Genomic DNA, 18058 nt, shown 5'->3' on the forward strand with positions numbered 1-18058 from the left:
ATATATCACCAGGCATGTGTAACCCGATATTCTACACATAATCCCATATAGTTACAATCTTTTTTTCCCTGGTTCTATTATTAAACTTTAATCCAGCCCTGTGGATGTTCTGATTCATTTAAGTATTTCCATTGAATTCCCTTCTTGCTATATTACAAGAAGTTCATTTCCTGGGCTGCATTTGTAAAATGTGCTGCCATCTAGTGGTGGAGTCTAGTATTGCAGCCCATCATCCCATCATCCCATCATCCCAATATGCAGTTTAGTCCGTCCCCAAAAATATACAACAAAATCACTATACAAGGCTAAAACAAAAAAATTAAGAGACCAAATAATAGCAAAATATAATGCTCAAATAATATGTACAAAATAAATAATAATAATAATAATAAAAAAATCCAAGTCGAATTAATGCCACACATCGTGCCTAAATAATATGGGTATTTTTAGTGCCCAAATATTACCAGCTACATGTATAACAAAAATCTGCAGAAATGTGTCCACAATACCCTGCCCTTACTATCTATAACACATTATATATATATACGCTAGACTGTATGCAACCCGTCCTTATAACTAATAATGACACCTACCTCCACCTGCAGAGCCGCACACCACATATATGGCTGCTCTGTGCACACAGGACCTGTGATGAGGTCACAGGAGGGGAGGAGTCAGGGGTCACATGATCAGGGGCCTCAGTGTATGCAGGACACTGCTGTGCTGGTTGTCATGGTGCTGGATGAGGGGAAGTTTATGTGTGGGGTCAGGAGGGGTTTACAGTGTGGATGTAGCAGAGCCGTGTGTGTACGAGGTGTACGGAGCAGAGCCGCGTGTGTACGGAGTGGAGCCGCGTGTGTACAATGTGTATGGAGCGGAGCCGCATGTGTATGATGTGTACGGAGTGGAGCCGCGTGTGTACGAGGTGTACGGAGCAGAGCCACGTGTGTGTACGGAGCGAAGCCGCATGTGTACGAGGTGTACGGAGCGGAGCGGAGCTGTGTGTGTGTGGAGCGGAGCTGTGTGTGCGATGTGTACGGAGCCGTGTGTGTTCGAAGTGTTCAGAGCAGAGTCGGGTGTGTACGGAGCATATGTAGCGGAGCCGTGTGTATCTGTCCCTCCCATTACTCTGCTATAATTGCTGTCCCTCCTGTGTCTTCTCTAGGAGACACAAGAAATACAATCCCACCTCGTCCCCCCGATCTCTGTGCGGCCCCTCACGTCTCCAATCTGCTCATCGCTCTTCCTGCAATGGAGAGAAGCGCAGAAGATGCAGGTCCTGGAGCAGCCGGACAGGAGATGGTGGGCAACGATGGGCTGAGTGACGCTCGTACCTCCCAATTTACAGAGCCGAAAGAGGGTGAAGCCGCACCTCAAGCCGCACTAATTTATCATTTCTTACTACCCCGGCAGGAGATGTCAGAGGGGGCGGGAATTATTGTATTTTTGCATTTTTTAATGCCTTTTCTTCCTTATTTGATGCATTTTTGGTGCAGATGTGAATGCGCATTTTTAATGTTTTTCTTTTACAGGACATAAAAGAGTTGATTTTGCACTTAATATAATAACTGTAGTTTTTTTACATGCATTTTTAGGCTCCATTTCGAAGTCCTTTTCAGAGCTACATATTTTCTTTTCCCTATTAATACCGTAAAATATATAGGCATATATTATATACATAATTTAAAATGTGCAAGGCTTGCAGTAAGGGACAAGTGAAGCGGACGTTCTGCTGATGGTGCACTCAAGGCCGCGCCCGTGGATCAGGTGAAAGTGCCTGCTGCGCGAGAACAAACATGCTCACCCACAAGACTTAGCTTTCTGTCCCACTTTGCAGGGGAGTGCGGGACATCACTCTTGAAGCCAGAACAATGCGAACAGGTGGTCACTTGGATGGCAGATAGTGGTTACAGTATGTTTCCCAGAACCACCCTGTCTTCTACACAGTCCAGTCTCACTAACCAAAGGCCTAGACCACAAAATCCTCACCCCAATCCTCCTTCCTCCCACCATGGAGAGTTCCAGAAGACAAGTGATCTCACACTCAAACGCCAAAGAGCTCTTTATATTTCCATTTATTGATTCTGGACTCTTGCCCTGCATGTTTCAAGAGGGAAGTGTGTAGTGATTCCCAAATATTTGCACCACAATAAGAACAGTGGGGAACGACAATTAGTGTCTCCAAATATAGATGATGATGAGACACAGTTGCCAATAAGTGCTGTTGTTAAAGGGAACCTGTCACCCCCAAAACCGAAGGTGATCTAAGCCCACCAGCATCAGGGGCTTATCTACAGCATTCTTTTTTTGCAATTCTGACCAGTGTCCCTTTATGAAGTAATAACTCGGGAACGCTTCAACGGATCCTAACGGTTCTGAGATTGTTTTTTCGTGACATATTGGGCTTCATGTTAGTGGTAAATTTAGGTCAATAATTTTTGCGTTTATTTGTGAAAAAAAATGGAAATTTGGCTAAAATTTAGAAAATTTCGCAATTTTCAAATTTTGAATTTTTATTCTGTTAAACCAGAGAGTTGTGTGACACAAAATAGTTAATCTATAACATTTCCCACATGTCTACTTTACATCAGCACAATTTTGTAAACAACATTTTTTTTTTTGCTAGGAAGTTATAAGGGTTAAAATTTGACCAGCGATTTCTCATTTTTACAACGAAATTTACAAAACCATTTTTTTTTAGGCACCACCTCACATTTGAAGTCAATTTGAGGGGTCTATATGGCTGAAAATACCCAAAAGTGACACCATTCTAAAAACTGCACCCCTCAAGGTGCTCAAAACCACATTCAAGAAGTTTATTAACCCTTCAGGTGCTTCACAGCAGCAGAAGCAACATGGAAGGAAAAAATGAACATTTAACTTTTTAGTCACAAAAATGATCTTTTAGCAACAATTTTTTTTATTTTCCCAAGGGTAAAAAGAGAAACTGGACCCCAAAAGTTATTGTACAATTTGTCCTGAGTACACCGATACCCCATATGTGGGGGGGGGGGAACTATTGTTTGGGCGCACGACAAGATTCAGAAGGGAAGGAGCGCCATTTGACTTTTTCAATGAAAAATTGGCTCCAATCTTTAGCGGACACCATGTCGTGTTTGGCGAGCCCCTGTGTGCCTAAACATTGGAGCTCCCCACAAGTGACCCCATTTTGGAAACTAGACCCCCCAAGGAACTTATCTAGATGCATAGTGAGCACTTTGAACCCCCAGGTGCTTCACAAATTGATCCGTAAAAATGAAAAAGTACTTTTTTTTTCACAAAAAATTTCTTTTAGCCTCAATTTGTTCATTTCCACATGGGCAACAGGATAAAATAGATCCTAAAATGTGTTGGGCAATTTCTCCTGAGTACACCGATACCTCATATGTGGTCACAAACCACTGTTTGTGCACACGGCAAGGGAAGGAGCGCCATTTGACTTTTGAATGAAAAATTAGCTCCAATCGTTAGCGGACACCATGTCGCGTTTGGAGAGCCCCTGTTATATACTACGTGGGCAGTGTTATATATTGCATGGGCAGTGTTATATACTACGTGGGCAGTGTTATGTACTACGTGGGCAGTGTTATGTACTACGTGGGCAGTGTTATGTACTACGTGGGCAGTGTTATATACTATGTGGGCAGTGTTATATACTGCGTGGGCAGTGTTATCTTTCACACTTGCGTCGGTACAGGTCTGTCGCTATGCGTCGGGCCGACGTACCGACGCACGTTGTGAAATTTGTGCATGACGTGGGCAGCGTATACAGTTTTTCAACGCATCCGCTGCCCATTCTGAACTCCGGGGAGGAGGGGGCGGAGTTTCAGCCGCACATGCGTGGCAGAAAATGGCAGATGCGACGGACAAAAATTTTTTCACTTGAACGTTTTTTCATCCCGACGGTCCGCCTAAACACGACGGATCCGTTGCACGGCGGACGCGATGTGTGGCGATCCGTCACTAACACAGGTCTATGGGTAAAAAACGCATCCTGCGAGCACATTTGCAGGATCCGTTTTTTCCCAAAATGACGGATTGCTAAAAACGCAAGTGTGAAAGTAGCCTTAGAAACATCGGCCTTTCTGTTATATATCTATGGATATATCTATCCATAGATATATTTATAGATAGATATATCTATAGATATATAGATGTATCTATCCATGTATCTGGCTGCTTTCACACATCAGGTTTTTGCCGTCAGGCACAATCCTGCGAGTTTTGAAAAAAACGGTTCCGGTGGAAAAAACGGATCCGGCAGAAAAAACGGATCAGGAGGAAAAAAACGGATCCGGTGGAAAAAAAACAGATCCGGCACAAAAAAACGGATCTGGCAGAAGAAAACGGATCCGGTGGAAAAAAAACGGATCCAGTGGAAAAAAACGGATCCGTTTTTTTCAAAACTCACCGGATTGTGCCTGACGGCAAAAACCTCATGTGTGAAAGCAGCCAGATATATGGATAGATTCATCTATGTATCTATAGATATATCTATCTATAAATATATCTATAGATAGATATATCCATAGATACATAATAGAAAGGCCGATGTTTCTAAGGCTACTTTCACACTTGCGTTTTTGACAATCTGTTGCAATCCGTCGTTTTGGGAAAAAAACAGATCCTGCAAATGTGCTCGCAGGATGCGTTTTTTACCCATAAACTTGTATTAGCGACGGATTGCGACGGATGGCCACACGTCGCGTCTGTCGTGCAACGGATCCGTCGTGTTTTGGCAAACCGTCGGCACGAAAAAACGTTCAAGTGAAGGTTTTTTTGTCCGTTGCGTCTGCCATTTTCTACCGCGCATGCGCGGCTGAAACTCCACCCCCTCCTCCCCGGACTTCAGAATGGGCAGCAGATGCATTGAAAAACTGCATCCGCTGCCCACGTTGTGCATAAATTTCACAACGTGCGTCGGTACGTTGGCCCGACGCATAGCGACGGACCCGTACTGACGCAAGTGTGAAAGAGGCCTTAATGAGCATTGAATTAAAAAAAAACGGAAAAAAATGGCGTGGGCTCCTGCACAATTTTCTGCGCCAGAGGGGGAAAGCCGACCGCCGGGGGCCAATATTTGTAGCCTGCCATGAATATCAGCCCGCAGCTGTCTGCGTAGCCTTTACTGGCTATTAAAATAGGGGGACCCCCCAAAAAATGACGTGGGGTCCCCCTATATTTTACAGCCAGAAAGGCTATGCAGATAGCTGTGGGTTGATATTCATAGCCTAGAGAGGGGCCATGGATATTGCCCCCCCGGCTACAAATACCAGTCCGCAGCCACCGCAGAAATGGCGCATCTGTAAGATGTGCCAATTCTGGCACTTAGCCCCTCTCTTCCCACTCCCATGTAGCAGTGGGATATGGGGTAATAAGGGGTTAATGTCACCTTGCTATTGTAAGGTGACATTAAGCCGGGTTAATGACGGAGAGGCGTCAATAAGACGCCTCTCCATTATTAATCAAATAGTAATAAAGGGTTAATAAAACACAAACACGTTAGGAAAAAAGTATTTTAAAATTCTTCATTTAACCATACTTACCACAATTCAGCGCCTGCAAAAAACGTAAAATAATAAACCGTATACTACCTGTCCGCCGTAGTCCAATTAATAACGAGTGTCCCACAACGATCTCCACTATGGAACAGTGACATCGGGTGATGTCACTGCTCTATAAGACCCTCAGTGACACACTGACAGGAGATAATGGCTCCTGCAGTGCATCACTGAGGTTACTATAGTTCAAAGTCTCACTTTATGGCAATTGCTGCGTGGGAAAATTTATCACACAGCAATGCCAAAAGTGAGACTAGGAACTTTTTTTTTACAGCGGCAGAGAAATACAGTGTGGAAGGATACCTTCCTCCCGTCATTGTGTTCCTAGAGCCCCTGGAGAGCGGTCGCATCAGCTGATGCTGCCGTTCTCCATGGGATATTGTCGTGGGACACTCGTGGATTTCTGCGGACAGGGAGTATATTGGTTGTTTGTTATTTTCATATTTTTTTACAGATGACACTGGCTTCGGGGAACAAAGTGACATGTAATGGTGAGTATGTACTCTATGTTTAATGTACTGTATGTCTGTATGTATGTATTGCATGTAATGTACTGCATGTCTGTATGTAATGTATGTATGTAGTATGTATGTATGTAGTATGTAGCATGTATGTAGTATGTATGTAGTATATATTGTGATGCAGTGACCCTTGTAACAGGTAGGGGGCGCTGCATGGTCTCCCCAGTATGCGCACAGAGGTGTTTTGAGGCCGTAAGAGTGCATGGCAATCGCAGGCATGACTGTGATAATGTGATAAAGTCCGGCAGTATTGTGAATGGCCGATATATGTGTCGCAGAGGAGACTCTCCGCTGCCAGCCTGAAGCGATGTGGTGTTCTGGGACCTATAGTCCCACAAGTATTTGGTATGTTTTATCATGGGAGGCTGGTAGGGCTAATAATGTGAGATGGGCGGGACAAACTAGCCACACACACCCGCTCCCACCCAGGGGAGTGGTTAAAAGGTTTATAATGTGACCAGGGTGTGGGTCACATGTTCGCTGTGAGTTTCTTGTTTGAAGCCTGTGTTGGAAGACCTGGGAGAAGGCTTCCTGGTGGGGCTTCAGACCTGGTGTCCTGGGGTGTTGGACTAATGTCCTGAACAGCACCTGGACAGGCCACATGCTGGTGTGTTGGGAGGTCCTGCGAGTAGGACCGGATCCCTGAGCAGCGCACAGTCAAACTGTGGTCCTGGATGGTCTGGGTTGGGGAAGCTACCGTCCTTCGGTGGATCTGGACTGACTAAGATATGCCGCACAGCCAAGTTGGTAATTCTTGTGAGGCAGCTCTGCCGGAAGACAGGACTGACAAGGAGTAAGCAGGTGGAGCAGGAGCTACCGTCAGGTACCTATACAGACTGTGGTACTTGTGATATGAACTGTGTGGTAACCTACGGCAACTGGTCAAAGGTGGACCAGCGTGTTTATTTGCCGCAGACTAAGGATCTGAGACTTGATGTGATGTCCTGGTCCAGTGTGTAAATGGACTGCTCATGATGTGGTTTATGATACCTTAATAAACCGAATATACTGTTTTGTTTGAAAAAAACGTGCCTGGGTGCTTGAATCCCATGCCAAGCGAGTGTCCCCCAATACACTCAGTAAAAGCCATCTTACATATGGTGGAGAATGCGGGCAACGTTCCAGGTGGCACGTTCAGAGTTAATTGCTGTGGCTCGGCGCGGCCACGAAGATTGCACCTGGCTGTAACTCGGCGGGGTTACGAAGCTGACAAGCATATTGCTGTGGATCGGCGGGTCCACGAAGTTTGCGGTGGAGCCGTACAGAGCCTTGTGGAGCATAGCTGCAGTTGCAGCAAGAGGTTACGCAGCAGGTGGAGCTGCAGTGGCAGTGGCTTGTGGTCGGCAGCCGGAGGTGCCAGTTGTATGTGTCTGCAGCGAGAGCTGGGTCAAAACCAGCGGGAGCTGGAGAAGTGACATATATAAAAAAAAAATTCCTTCATGCAGACTCTTAAAGGGCCAGTGCAAGCCCAGGGACATAGTGTGTATACTGTGCGAACTGGGGCCTGAGTGCCGTGGGGAAGTCCACTGAGTGCCGTGGGGGTATCCTTAATAGTGGGTGGGGACTCAAACGGGGATGGTTGCCCAAAAGGGGCAGAGTCCTAAAACAGGGCTGTAACCCGGACAGGGGTGGTGTCAAGAAGCGGAGCACTTGCCCAAAAGGGGGCAAAGCTAAAAATGGGGTGGCAATCAGTGAGGAGTCACAACTGTGTCCTTTTTGGCTGGATGGAGAGCATGTGCGGGGGTTGATAGACCCGGGGAGAGAAGAGTCTTTGCTGAGAACCCTTCCAGGAAGTTCTGTGTCACCTGGGACAAAGGCGAAAGTAACTGACATAGGTGGGGACACTAAAGATCTTCAGGTAGCCACTCTCTACATTGTCACCGCTGATGTTTCCACATACCATTAGGTGGCTGTAGTCCCGAACTTGCCGTGTCCTATTGTAATAGGACAAGATTTGGAAGCACTGTGGGACTGGTGGAAAAAGGGTGAAGTGTTTGTGGAAATAATGTGTATGGGAGGTAGTAATGTTGAGAATGCGGCCCCTAGAGTTGACAGTCCTAAGGTGGGCATGACAAAGGAAAATGGTGAACAGGCCCAACTTAATGACACGGCTCAGATGGAAGTCTGCAGAGACGGCTGTAGATGAGAAAACCCATCATGGGGTCTGTTGTGAATTCTGTGGCAGAGCTCCCTCCTGTGGTCACAAGTGGTACTTCGGCTGATTCTCTCTGTGAGCTTCCGTTGGTGGAGGAAAGTGGTACTGCGGCTTCTGAGTTTCCTTCCTCAGGTGATGTGGTGAAGTCGTTAGGTGCTGCTCTATTTAACTCCACCTAGTGCCTTGATCCTGGCCTCCAGTCAATGTTCTAGTATTGGACCTGTTTCCTCCTGGATCGTTCCTGTGGCCTGCTGCTCTGCATAGCTAAGTTCCTCTTTGCTATTTTGTTTGCTGTTTTTTTCTGTCCAGCTTGTCTATTTGTTTTTTTCTGCTTGCTGGAAGCTCTGGGACGCAGAGGGTGTACCTCCGTGCCGTTAGTTCGGTACGAAGGGTCTTTTTGCCCCCTTTGCGTGGTTTTTGTAGGGTTTTGTGTTGACCGCAAAGTTACCTTTCCTATCCTCGCTCTGTTCAGAAAGTCGGGCCTCACTTTGCTAAATCTATTTCATCTCTACATTTGTTTTTTCATCTTAACTCAGTCATTACATGTGGGGGCTGCCTTTTCCTTTGGGGTATTTCTCTGAGGCAAGGTAGGCTTATTTTCTATCTTCAGGCTAGCTAGTTTCTCAGGCTGTGCCGAGTTGCATAGGGAGCGTTAGGCGCAATCCACGGCTGCCTCTAGTGTGGTTGGAGAGGATTAGGGATTGCGGTCAGCAGAGTTCCCACTTCTCAGAGCTCGTTCTATGTTTTTGGGTTATTGTCAGGTCACTGTATGTGCTCTGACCTCTATGTCCATTGTGGTACTGAATTACCTTATCATAACAGTACTGGAGGCCCAAAGTACTAATGATTCTCAATAGAGGGAAAAAAGAAGTTCTGAGACCATTTTTTTTTCTCTGCACTGTGTTTTGCCTTTTTTTTTCCCCTAGACATTTGGGTGGTTCAGGACACAGGTGTAGCGATGGACATTAAAGGTCTGTCTTCATGTGTGGATCAGCTCACGGCAAGAGTACAAAATATTCAAGACTTTGTGGTTCAGAATTCTATGTTAGAACCGAGAATTCCTATTCCTGATTTGTTTTTTGGAGATAGAACTAAATTTCTGAGTTTCAAAAATAATTGTAAACTATTTCTAGCTTTGAAACCTCGCTCCTCTGGTGACCCAGTTCAAGAAGTTAGGATCATTATTTCTTTTTTACGTGGCGACCCTCAGGACTGGGCATTTTCTCTTGCGTCAGGAGATCCTGCATTAAGTAATATCGATGCGTTTTTCCTGGCTCTCGGATTGCTGTACGATGAACCTAATTCAGTGGATCAGGCAGAGAAAAATTTGCTGGCTCTGTGTCAGGGTCAGGATGAGATAGAGGTATATTGTCAGAAATTTAGAAAGTGGTCCTTACTCACTCAATGGAATGAAGGTGCGCTCGCAGCTATTTTCAGAAAGGGTCTCTCTGAAGCCCTTAAGGATGTCATGGTGGGATTTCCTATGCCTGCTGGTCTGAATAAGTCTATGTCTTTGGCCATTCAGATCGGTCGACGCTTGCGTGAGCGTAAATCTGTGCACCATTTGGCGGTATTACCTGAGCTTAAACCTGAGCCTATGCAGTGCAATAGGACTTTGACCAGAGTTGAACGGCAAGAACACAGACGTCTGAATGGGCTGTGTTTCTACTGTGGTGATTCCACTCATGCTATCTCTGATTGTCCTAAGCGCACTAAGCGGTTCGCTAGGTCTGCCACCATTGGTACTGTACAGTCAAAATTTCTTCTGTCCGTTACCTTGATCTGCTCTTTGTCATCGTATTCTGTCATGGCATTTGTGGATTCAGGCGCTGCCCTGAATTTGATGGACTTGGAGTATGCTAGGAGTTGTGGGTTTTTCTTGGAGCCCTTGCAGTGTCCTATTCCATTGAGAGGAATTGATGCTACGCCTTTGGCCAAGAATAAGCCTCAGTACTGGACCCAGCTGACCATGTGCATGGCTCCTGCACATCAGGAGGTTATTTGCTTTCTGGTGTTGCATAATCTGCATGATGTGGTCGTGTTGGGGTTGCCATGGCTACAAGTCCATAATCCAGTATTAGATTGGAAATCCATGTCTGTGTCCAGCTGGGGTTGTCAGGGGGTACATGGTGATGTCCCATTTCTGACTATTTCGTCATCCACCCCTTCTGAGGTTCCAGAGTTCTTGTCTGATTACCGGGATGTATTTGATGAGCCCAAGTCAGATACCCTACCTCCGCATAGGGATTGTGCTATCGATTTGATTCCTGGTAGTAAATTCCCAAAAGGTCGACTGTTTAATTTGTCTGTGCCTGAGCACGCCGCTATGCGGAGTTATGTGAAGGAGTCCTTGGAGAAGGGTCATATTCGCCCGTCATCGTCGCCATTGGGAGCAGGGTTCTTTTTTGTAGCCAAGAAGGATGGTTCGCTGAGACCTTGTATAGATTACCGCCTTCTAAATAAGATCACGGTTAAATTTCAGTACCCCTTGCCGTTGTTATCTGATTTGTTTGCTCGGATTAAGGGGGCTAGTTGGTTCACCAAGATAGTTCTTCGTGGTGCGTATAATCTTGTGCGTATTAAGCGAGGCGATGAATGGAAAACTGCATTTAATGCGCCCGAGGGCCATTTTGAGTATCTAGTAATGCCATTCGGACTTGCCAATGCTCCATCAGTGTTTCAGTCCTTTATGCATGACATCTTCCGAGAGTACCTGGATAAATTCCTGATTGTGTACTTGGATGACATTTTGATCTTCTCGGATGATTGGGAGTCTCATGTAAAGCAGGTCAGAATGGTGTTTCAGGTCCTGCGTGCTAATTCTTTGTTTGTGAAGGGATCAAAGTGTCTCTTTGGTGTTCAGAAGGTTTCATTTTTGGGGTTCATCTTTTCCCCTTCTACTATCGAGATGGACCCTGTTAAGGTCCAAGCCATCCATGATTGGACTCAGCCGACATCTCTGAAAAGTCTGCAAAAGTTCCTGGGCTTTGCTAATTTTTATCGTCGCTTCATCTGCAATTTTTCTAGTATTGCTAAACCATTGACCGATTTGACCAAGAAGGGTGCTGATGTGGTCAATTGGTCTTCTGCTGCTGTGGAAGCTTTTCAAGAGTTGAAGCGTCGTTTTTCTTCTGCCCCTGTGTTGTGTCAACCAGATGTTTCGCTTCCATTCCAGGTCGAGGTTGATGCTTCTGAGATTGGAGCAGGGGCTGTTTTGTCACAGAGAAGTTCTGATTGCTCGGTGATGAAACCATGCGCCTTCTTTTCCAGGAAGTTTTCGCCTGCTGAGCGAAATTATGATGTGAGCAATCGAGAATTGCTGGCCACAGTGGCGTAGGAAGGGGGGTGCGGGGGGGGCGGTCCGCCCCGGGCGGCACAATGCTGGGGGCGGCCGGCGCTGCAGGAGAAGAAGATAAAAAAAAAAAAAAAAAAAAGACGCCCCTTTAAATCTTCGGACGGCGCCGTCCGCCGCCACGACCAGGGCCAGCTCCCCCCACCCCCGGGTCCCGCCCCCGCCCCCCGCTCTATACTCACCTCTCCTGGTTCCTGCGGCGCCGGCAGCTGCAGCCTCCTCTGACTCTGCGACGTCTCAGAGCAGAGGGCGCGATGACGTCACTACTGTGCGCGCCGCTCTGCCTCTCTGTCCTGAGCGTCGCAGAGCCGGAGAGACGCTGACTGCACCGGACCTGCGCTGGGAACGGGAGAGGTGAGGATTTTACTTTTTTTTTTTTTTTCTTTATGTCTGACTGTCTGGGGCTGGGGCAATGCTGGAGACCATGGGGCAGATTGCTGGACACACTGGGGCAGTACTGGAGACCATGGGGCAGAATGCTGGACACACTGGGGCAATACAGGAGACCATGGGGCAGATTGCTGGACACACTGGGGCAATACAGGAGACTATGGGGCAGATTGCTGGACACACTGGGGCAATACAGGAGACCATGGGGCAGATTGCTGGACACACTGGGGCAATACAGGAGACCATGGGGCAGATTGCTGGACACACTGGGGCAATACAGGAGACCATGGGGCAGATTGCTGGACACACTGGGGCAATACTGGAGACCATGGGGCAGAATGCTGGACACACTGGGGCAGTACAGGAGACTATGGGGCAGAATGCTGGACACACTGAATACTGGAGACCATGGGGCAGATTTCAGGACACATTGAGGCAATGCTGGAGACCCTGGGGCAGACTTCTGGACATACTGGGGCAATACTGGAGACCATGGGGCAGATTGCTGGACACACCGGGGCAATACTGGAGACCATGGGGCAGAATGCTGGACACACTGGGGCAATACAGGAGACCATGGGGCAGATTGCTGGACACACTGGGGCAATACTGGAGACCCTGGGGCAGATTGCTGGACACACTGGGGCAATACTGGAGACCCTGGGGCAGATTTCTGGACACATTGAGGCAATGCTGGAGACCCTGGGGCAGACTTCTGGACACACTGGGGCAATGCTGGACACTGGGGCAGATTGCTGGACACACTGGGGGTAATATACTGGACACACTGGGGCAATGCTGGACACTGGGGGTAATATGCTGGACACACTGGGGCAGACTGCTGGACACACTGGGGAAAGGCTGGACACTGGGGCAGATTGCTGGACACACTGAGGGCAGATTGCTGGACACACTGGGGGTAATATGCTGGACATACTGGGGCAGATTGCTGGACACACTGGGGGTAATATGCTGGACACACTGGGGCAGATTGCTGGACAACATGGGGGTAATATGCTGGACACACTGGGGCAGATTGCTGGACAACATGGGGGTAATATGCTGGACACACTGGGGGCAGGACTTGAGGCATGGGCAGAATGTAGATACGGGGCATGATTGGAGACACGGGGCAGGATTGGATCATGGGGCAGGACGGATACGATGGAGGCTGGTGGGGCAGGATGGGGAGATCATATGGGGTAGAATGGATACTCATGAGGGCAGGATACGACAACATATGGCTGGAGCCAGGAATGAGATAAACGGGGCCAGGGTGGGGAATATTATTACCATAGGGGATAATTAAGGGATATTGTTACTGCAGTGATGTATTTATTTTATTTTTTGAGTATACTGTTTTAAATGGGGGGGCGGTCCTGTTACTGTGCAGAGTGACACTATCACCTTTTTTTCTTCATGTGGTGTAATGTAGAAGTTGTGAAAAATTAAGTAATGTGTTCTGCAAGCGGAGCTCGAGATAACTGTGTTATTTCCTGCACAAACGAGTCCTGGCTGGAAGGAATGATGGCGGTCTGTGCTGGATGAAAGATGAAGGACTTCACCTAGAGACGTCACTGGTGAGTCAGTGTTACCTATACACTGACACTATACACTGTATACTATATACAGCGGTCCTGTGTACAATGTCACCAGTGATCTCTGTATTACCTCTACACAGACACTGCATACTAAGTACAGATCTCCTGTGAATACTGGCACTTATGGTGATAGTATTGTGGTTTTTTTTTTATTACTGATCAGTATTGTAGTATTCAGTCACTATGTGGTGGTAATATGTGGTCTGGAAATGGTGCGGTGGTATTTGTCCCTTGTATGTAGTATTATTCGGTCACTATGTGGCCTGGTCATGGTGTGGTGGTATTAAGTCACAGGTGTGGCATGTGGGGGTGACACCATTAGGCCCAGTTTAAGTTCTACAAAACAGGAAAACCATTTTTGGTAACCTTTGTGTGTATTGAGATGGGGGGGGGGGGGGGGCGCCAAACTCGGGATCAGCCCCGGGCGGCAAAAGCTCTAGCTACGCCTCTGGCTGGCCATGAAGTGGGCATTCGAGGAGTGGCGTCATTGGCTTGAAGGAGCTAAGCATCGCGTTGTGGTCTTGACTGATCATAAAAATTTGACTTATCTAGAGTCTGCCATGCGGTTAAATCCTAGACAGGCTCGTTGGTCGCTGTTTTTTGCCCGTTTTGACTTTGTGATTTCGTACCTTCCGGGCTCTAAAAATGTGAAGGCGGATGCTCTGTCTAGGAGTTTTGTGCCCGACTCTCCGGGTTTATCTGAGCCGGCGGGTATCCTCAAAGAGGGAGTAATTGTGTCTGCCATCTCCCCTGATTTGCGGCGGGTGCTGCAAAAATTTCTGGCTAATATAGCTGATCGTTGCCCAGCGGAGAAGCTGTTTGTCCCTGATAGGTGGACGAATAAAGTTATCTCTGAGGTTCATTGTTCGGTATTGGCTGGTCATCCTGGAATCTTTGGTACCAGAGAGTTAGTGGCTAGATCCTTTTGGTGGCCATCTCTGTCGCGGGATGTGCGTTCTTTTGTGCAGTCCTGTGGGATTTGTGCTCGGGCTAAGCCCTGCTGTTCTCGTGCCAGTGGGTTGCTTTTGCCCTTGCCGGTCCCGAAGAGGCCTTGGACACATATCTCTATGGATTTTATTTCAGATCTTCCCGTCTCTCAAAAGATGTCAGTCATTTGGGTGGTCTGTGATCGCTTCTCTAAGATGGTCCATTTGGTACCCTTGTCTAAATTACCTTCCTCCTCTGATTTGGTGCCATTGTTCTTCCAGCATGTGGTTCGTTTACATGGCATTCCAGAGAATATCGTTTCTGACAGAGGTTCCCAGTTTGTTTCGAGGTTTTGGCGAGCCTTTTGTGGTAGGATGGGCATTGACTTGTCTTTTTCCTCGGCTTTCCATCCTCAGACTAATGGCCAGACCGAACGAACCAATCAGACCTTGGAAACATATCTGAGATGCTTTGTTTCTGCTGATCAGGATGACTGGGTGTCCTTTTTGCCTTTGGCTGAGTTCGCCCTTAATAATCGGGCCAGCTCGGCTACCTTGGTTTCGCCGTTTTTCTGCAACTCTGGGTTCCATCCTCGTTTCTCTTCAGGGCAGGTTGAGTCTTCGGACTGTCCTGGTGTGGATACTGTGGTGGACAGGTTGCAGCAGATTTGGACTCATGTAGTGGACAATTTGACTTTGTCCCAGGAGAAGGCTCAACGTTTCGCTAATCGCAGACACTGTGTGGGTCCCCAACTTCGTGTTGTGGATTTGGTTTGGTTATCTTCTCGTCATATTCCTATGAAGGTTTCCTCTCCTAAGTTTAAACCTTGTTTCATTGGTCCGTATAGGATTTCTGAGGTTCTTAATCCTGTGTCTTTTCGTCTGACCCTTCCAGATTCTTTTTCCATACATAACGTATTCCATAGGTCATTGTTGCGGAGATACGTGGCACCTATGGTTCCATCTGTTGATCCTCCTGCCCCGGTTTTGGTGGAGGGGAGTTGGAGTATATTGTGGAGAAGATTTTGGATTCTCGTGTTTCAAGACGGAAACTCCAGTATCTGGTTAAGTGGAAGGGTTATGCTCAGGAAGATAATTCCTGGGTCTTTGCCTCTGATGTCCATGCCCCTGATCTTGTTCGTGCCTTTCATGTGGCTCATCCTGGTCGTCCTGGGGGCTCTGGTGAGGGTTCGGTGACCCCTCCTCAAGGGGGGGGTACTGTTGTGAATTCTGTGGCAGAGCTCCCTCCTGTGGTCACAAGTGGTACTTCGGCTGATTCTCTCTGTGAGCTTCCGTTGGTGGAGGAAAGTGGTACTGCGGCTTCTGAGTTTCCTTCCTCAGGTAATGTGGTGAAGTCGTTAGGTGCTGCTCTATTTAACTCCACCTAGTGCCTTGATCCTGGCCTCCAGTCAATGTTCTAGTATTGGACCTGTTTCCTCCTGGATCGTTCCTGTGGCCTGCTGCTCTGCATAGCTAAGTTCCTCTTTGCTATTTTGTTTGCTGTTTTTTTCTGTCCAGCTTGTCTATTTGTTTTTTTCTGCTTGCTGGAAGCTCTGGGACGCAGAGGGTGTACCTCCGTGCCGTTAGTTCGGTACGGAGGGTCTTTTTGCCCCCTTTGCGTGGTTTTTGTAGGGTTTTGTGTTGACCGCAAAGTTACCTTTCCTATCCTCGCTCTGTTCAGAAAGTCGGGCCTCACTTTGCTAAATCTATTTCATCTCTACATTTGTTTTTTCATCTTAACTCACAGTCATTACATGTGGGGGCTGCCTTTTCCTTTGGGGTATTTCTCTGAGGCAAGGTAGGCTTATTTTCTATCTTCAGGCTAGCTAGTTTCTCAGGCTGTGACGAGTTGCATAGGGAGCGTTAGGCGCAATCCACGGCTGCCTCTAGTGTGGTTGGAGAGGATTAGGGATTGCGGTCAGCAGAGTTCCCACGTCTCAGAGCTCGTTCTATGTTTTTGGGTTATTGTCAGGTCACTGTATGTGCTCTGACCTCTATGTCCATTGTGGTACTGAATTACCTTATCATACCAGGGGTCTGGACAAGATGAAGAAAAGAAGGAGAACGGCTCCAGAGATGACGCCATCTATAAGGTACCTGGATGTAAATGTTATTTGTGATACTGACTAAGTCATGTTTTTATTTACGTTAGGAGCATTAAAGGGGTTGTCCAGGCTTGTAATGAGTCTGCAGTCATTCTTTGTGACTGCAGACTTCTGACTTCTCACAGTGCGCACTGCACGCTGTCAGGATTCTCTCGTGCTGGTGATTTACATAAATGCGGTCACATGCTGACTAGACATGTGTGGCTTCACTCAATGAAAATGAACTAAGCGAGGCCGGGCACGTCTAGTCGGAATGTGGTCAGAAGTATACAAATCACATGCTTTTGATGACACAAATAACTGTCCACCAGCCAGGGAGAATCCTAAAAGTGTGCAGTGCATGCGTTGTGAGAATTCAACGACAACGAGCTTCTCTTCTGCTTCTCTCAGTTTTTCACTGAATATTAATTAGGGAGAGGAGCTCGTGGGTACATGACTAAGTGTGAAAATCACATATGACCTGGGGGGGGGGGGGTAGCGCCGAAATGAATTTTTGCCCCTAGATACGCCTCTGGAGGTGTGAGACAGATGGTGGTGGTGACTCCCATTCAGATGATGACGCCAGTGGGAAAGAGTGTAGTAAGGCCGACTCAAGCACAAATAGCAAGTCTACCTCCTGTCGCCGGAGATGAAAAAAAGGCAAAGGGGCTGAATCAGTTGCAGCTTGTGAAGATTTGCCGGAGTGGGCGAAGTACTCTGAAGTCCCCGGGAATCGGGACGAGGCTAAGGTTGTCACTGCTGAAGCCCAAGAGAGGGTTGAACCTGTTAATGAAGAAATAGGTAAAACTCTGAAGCAGCAGAGTGTGGGTGAGCAAGTGGCCCATCTGAAATTATTTAAAGAAGTGATGGTGTGACACGTGCTAGCCAAAAGAGAACAGGATCATGAAATAGAGATGATTAAAGAGACAGTGAAAGACCATGTTGAATGAGAAAGGTTCCTGAACCAATTGGCAGAGCACAGGGTGGATGAGCTGGAGAAGGAAGTCTCTGAACTCAGAGGTCACCTGTCAACGTGGCTAAGTGTGAATAAGGCCTTAAGGGAAGATGTGGAAGTGCTCAGAAAAGCATTAAGAGGTATTTCGCAAGAGGAGAAGGTGGTAGTCGCAGACTTACCGTGCCGGTACCAGAGTGGTAACGAGGTGAAGCTGCTAATGCCCATCTTGATTATTCCCACAGTCCTATATATAGCACAGGCTGGAGTCACTTCGACATGAAATATCAACACATTTTCAAATGGTGGTACCCATTTGAAAAAAAGGGGTAGAAAAAATGAAGTGAGAAAGAAAATACCAATAAAAACAATAAATTTATTCAAAACTTGTTCTAAAAGTGTGTAACAGATAAAATTAGACAAAGACGGAGGGGGGGAACGGAAACCTCCAGATCCCGGAGGAGGCACCCCACAGCACTGCGGTACAGTAGACAAATATATCCAAGAGAGCTAAAT

At 47.2% G+C, this 18058-nt stretch overlaps 1 protein-coding gene across 1 annotated transcript in view; it reads right to left on the reverse strand.

The window, feature by feature from the left end:
* Positions 1-18058, reverse strand: part of LOC138666539 (uncharacterized) — a 195945-nt gene that overhangs the window by 25862 nt on the left and 152025 nt on the right. The window contains 2 exon segments of the mRNA XM_069754751.1: positions 594-646; positions 2043-2097. Of these exon segments, the coding sequence (XP_069610852.1) occupies positions 594-646; positions 2043-2097 (108 nt within the window).

The sequence above is a fragment of the Ranitomeya imitator genome, chromosome 2, assembly GCF_032444005.1.
Source record: "Ranitomeya imitator isolate aRanImi1 chromosome 2, aRanImi1.pri, whole genome shotgun sequence".
Taxonomy (NCBI): domain Eukaryota; kingdom Metazoa; phylum Chordata; class Amphibia; order Anura; family Dendrobatidae; genus Ranitomeya; species Ranitomeya imitator.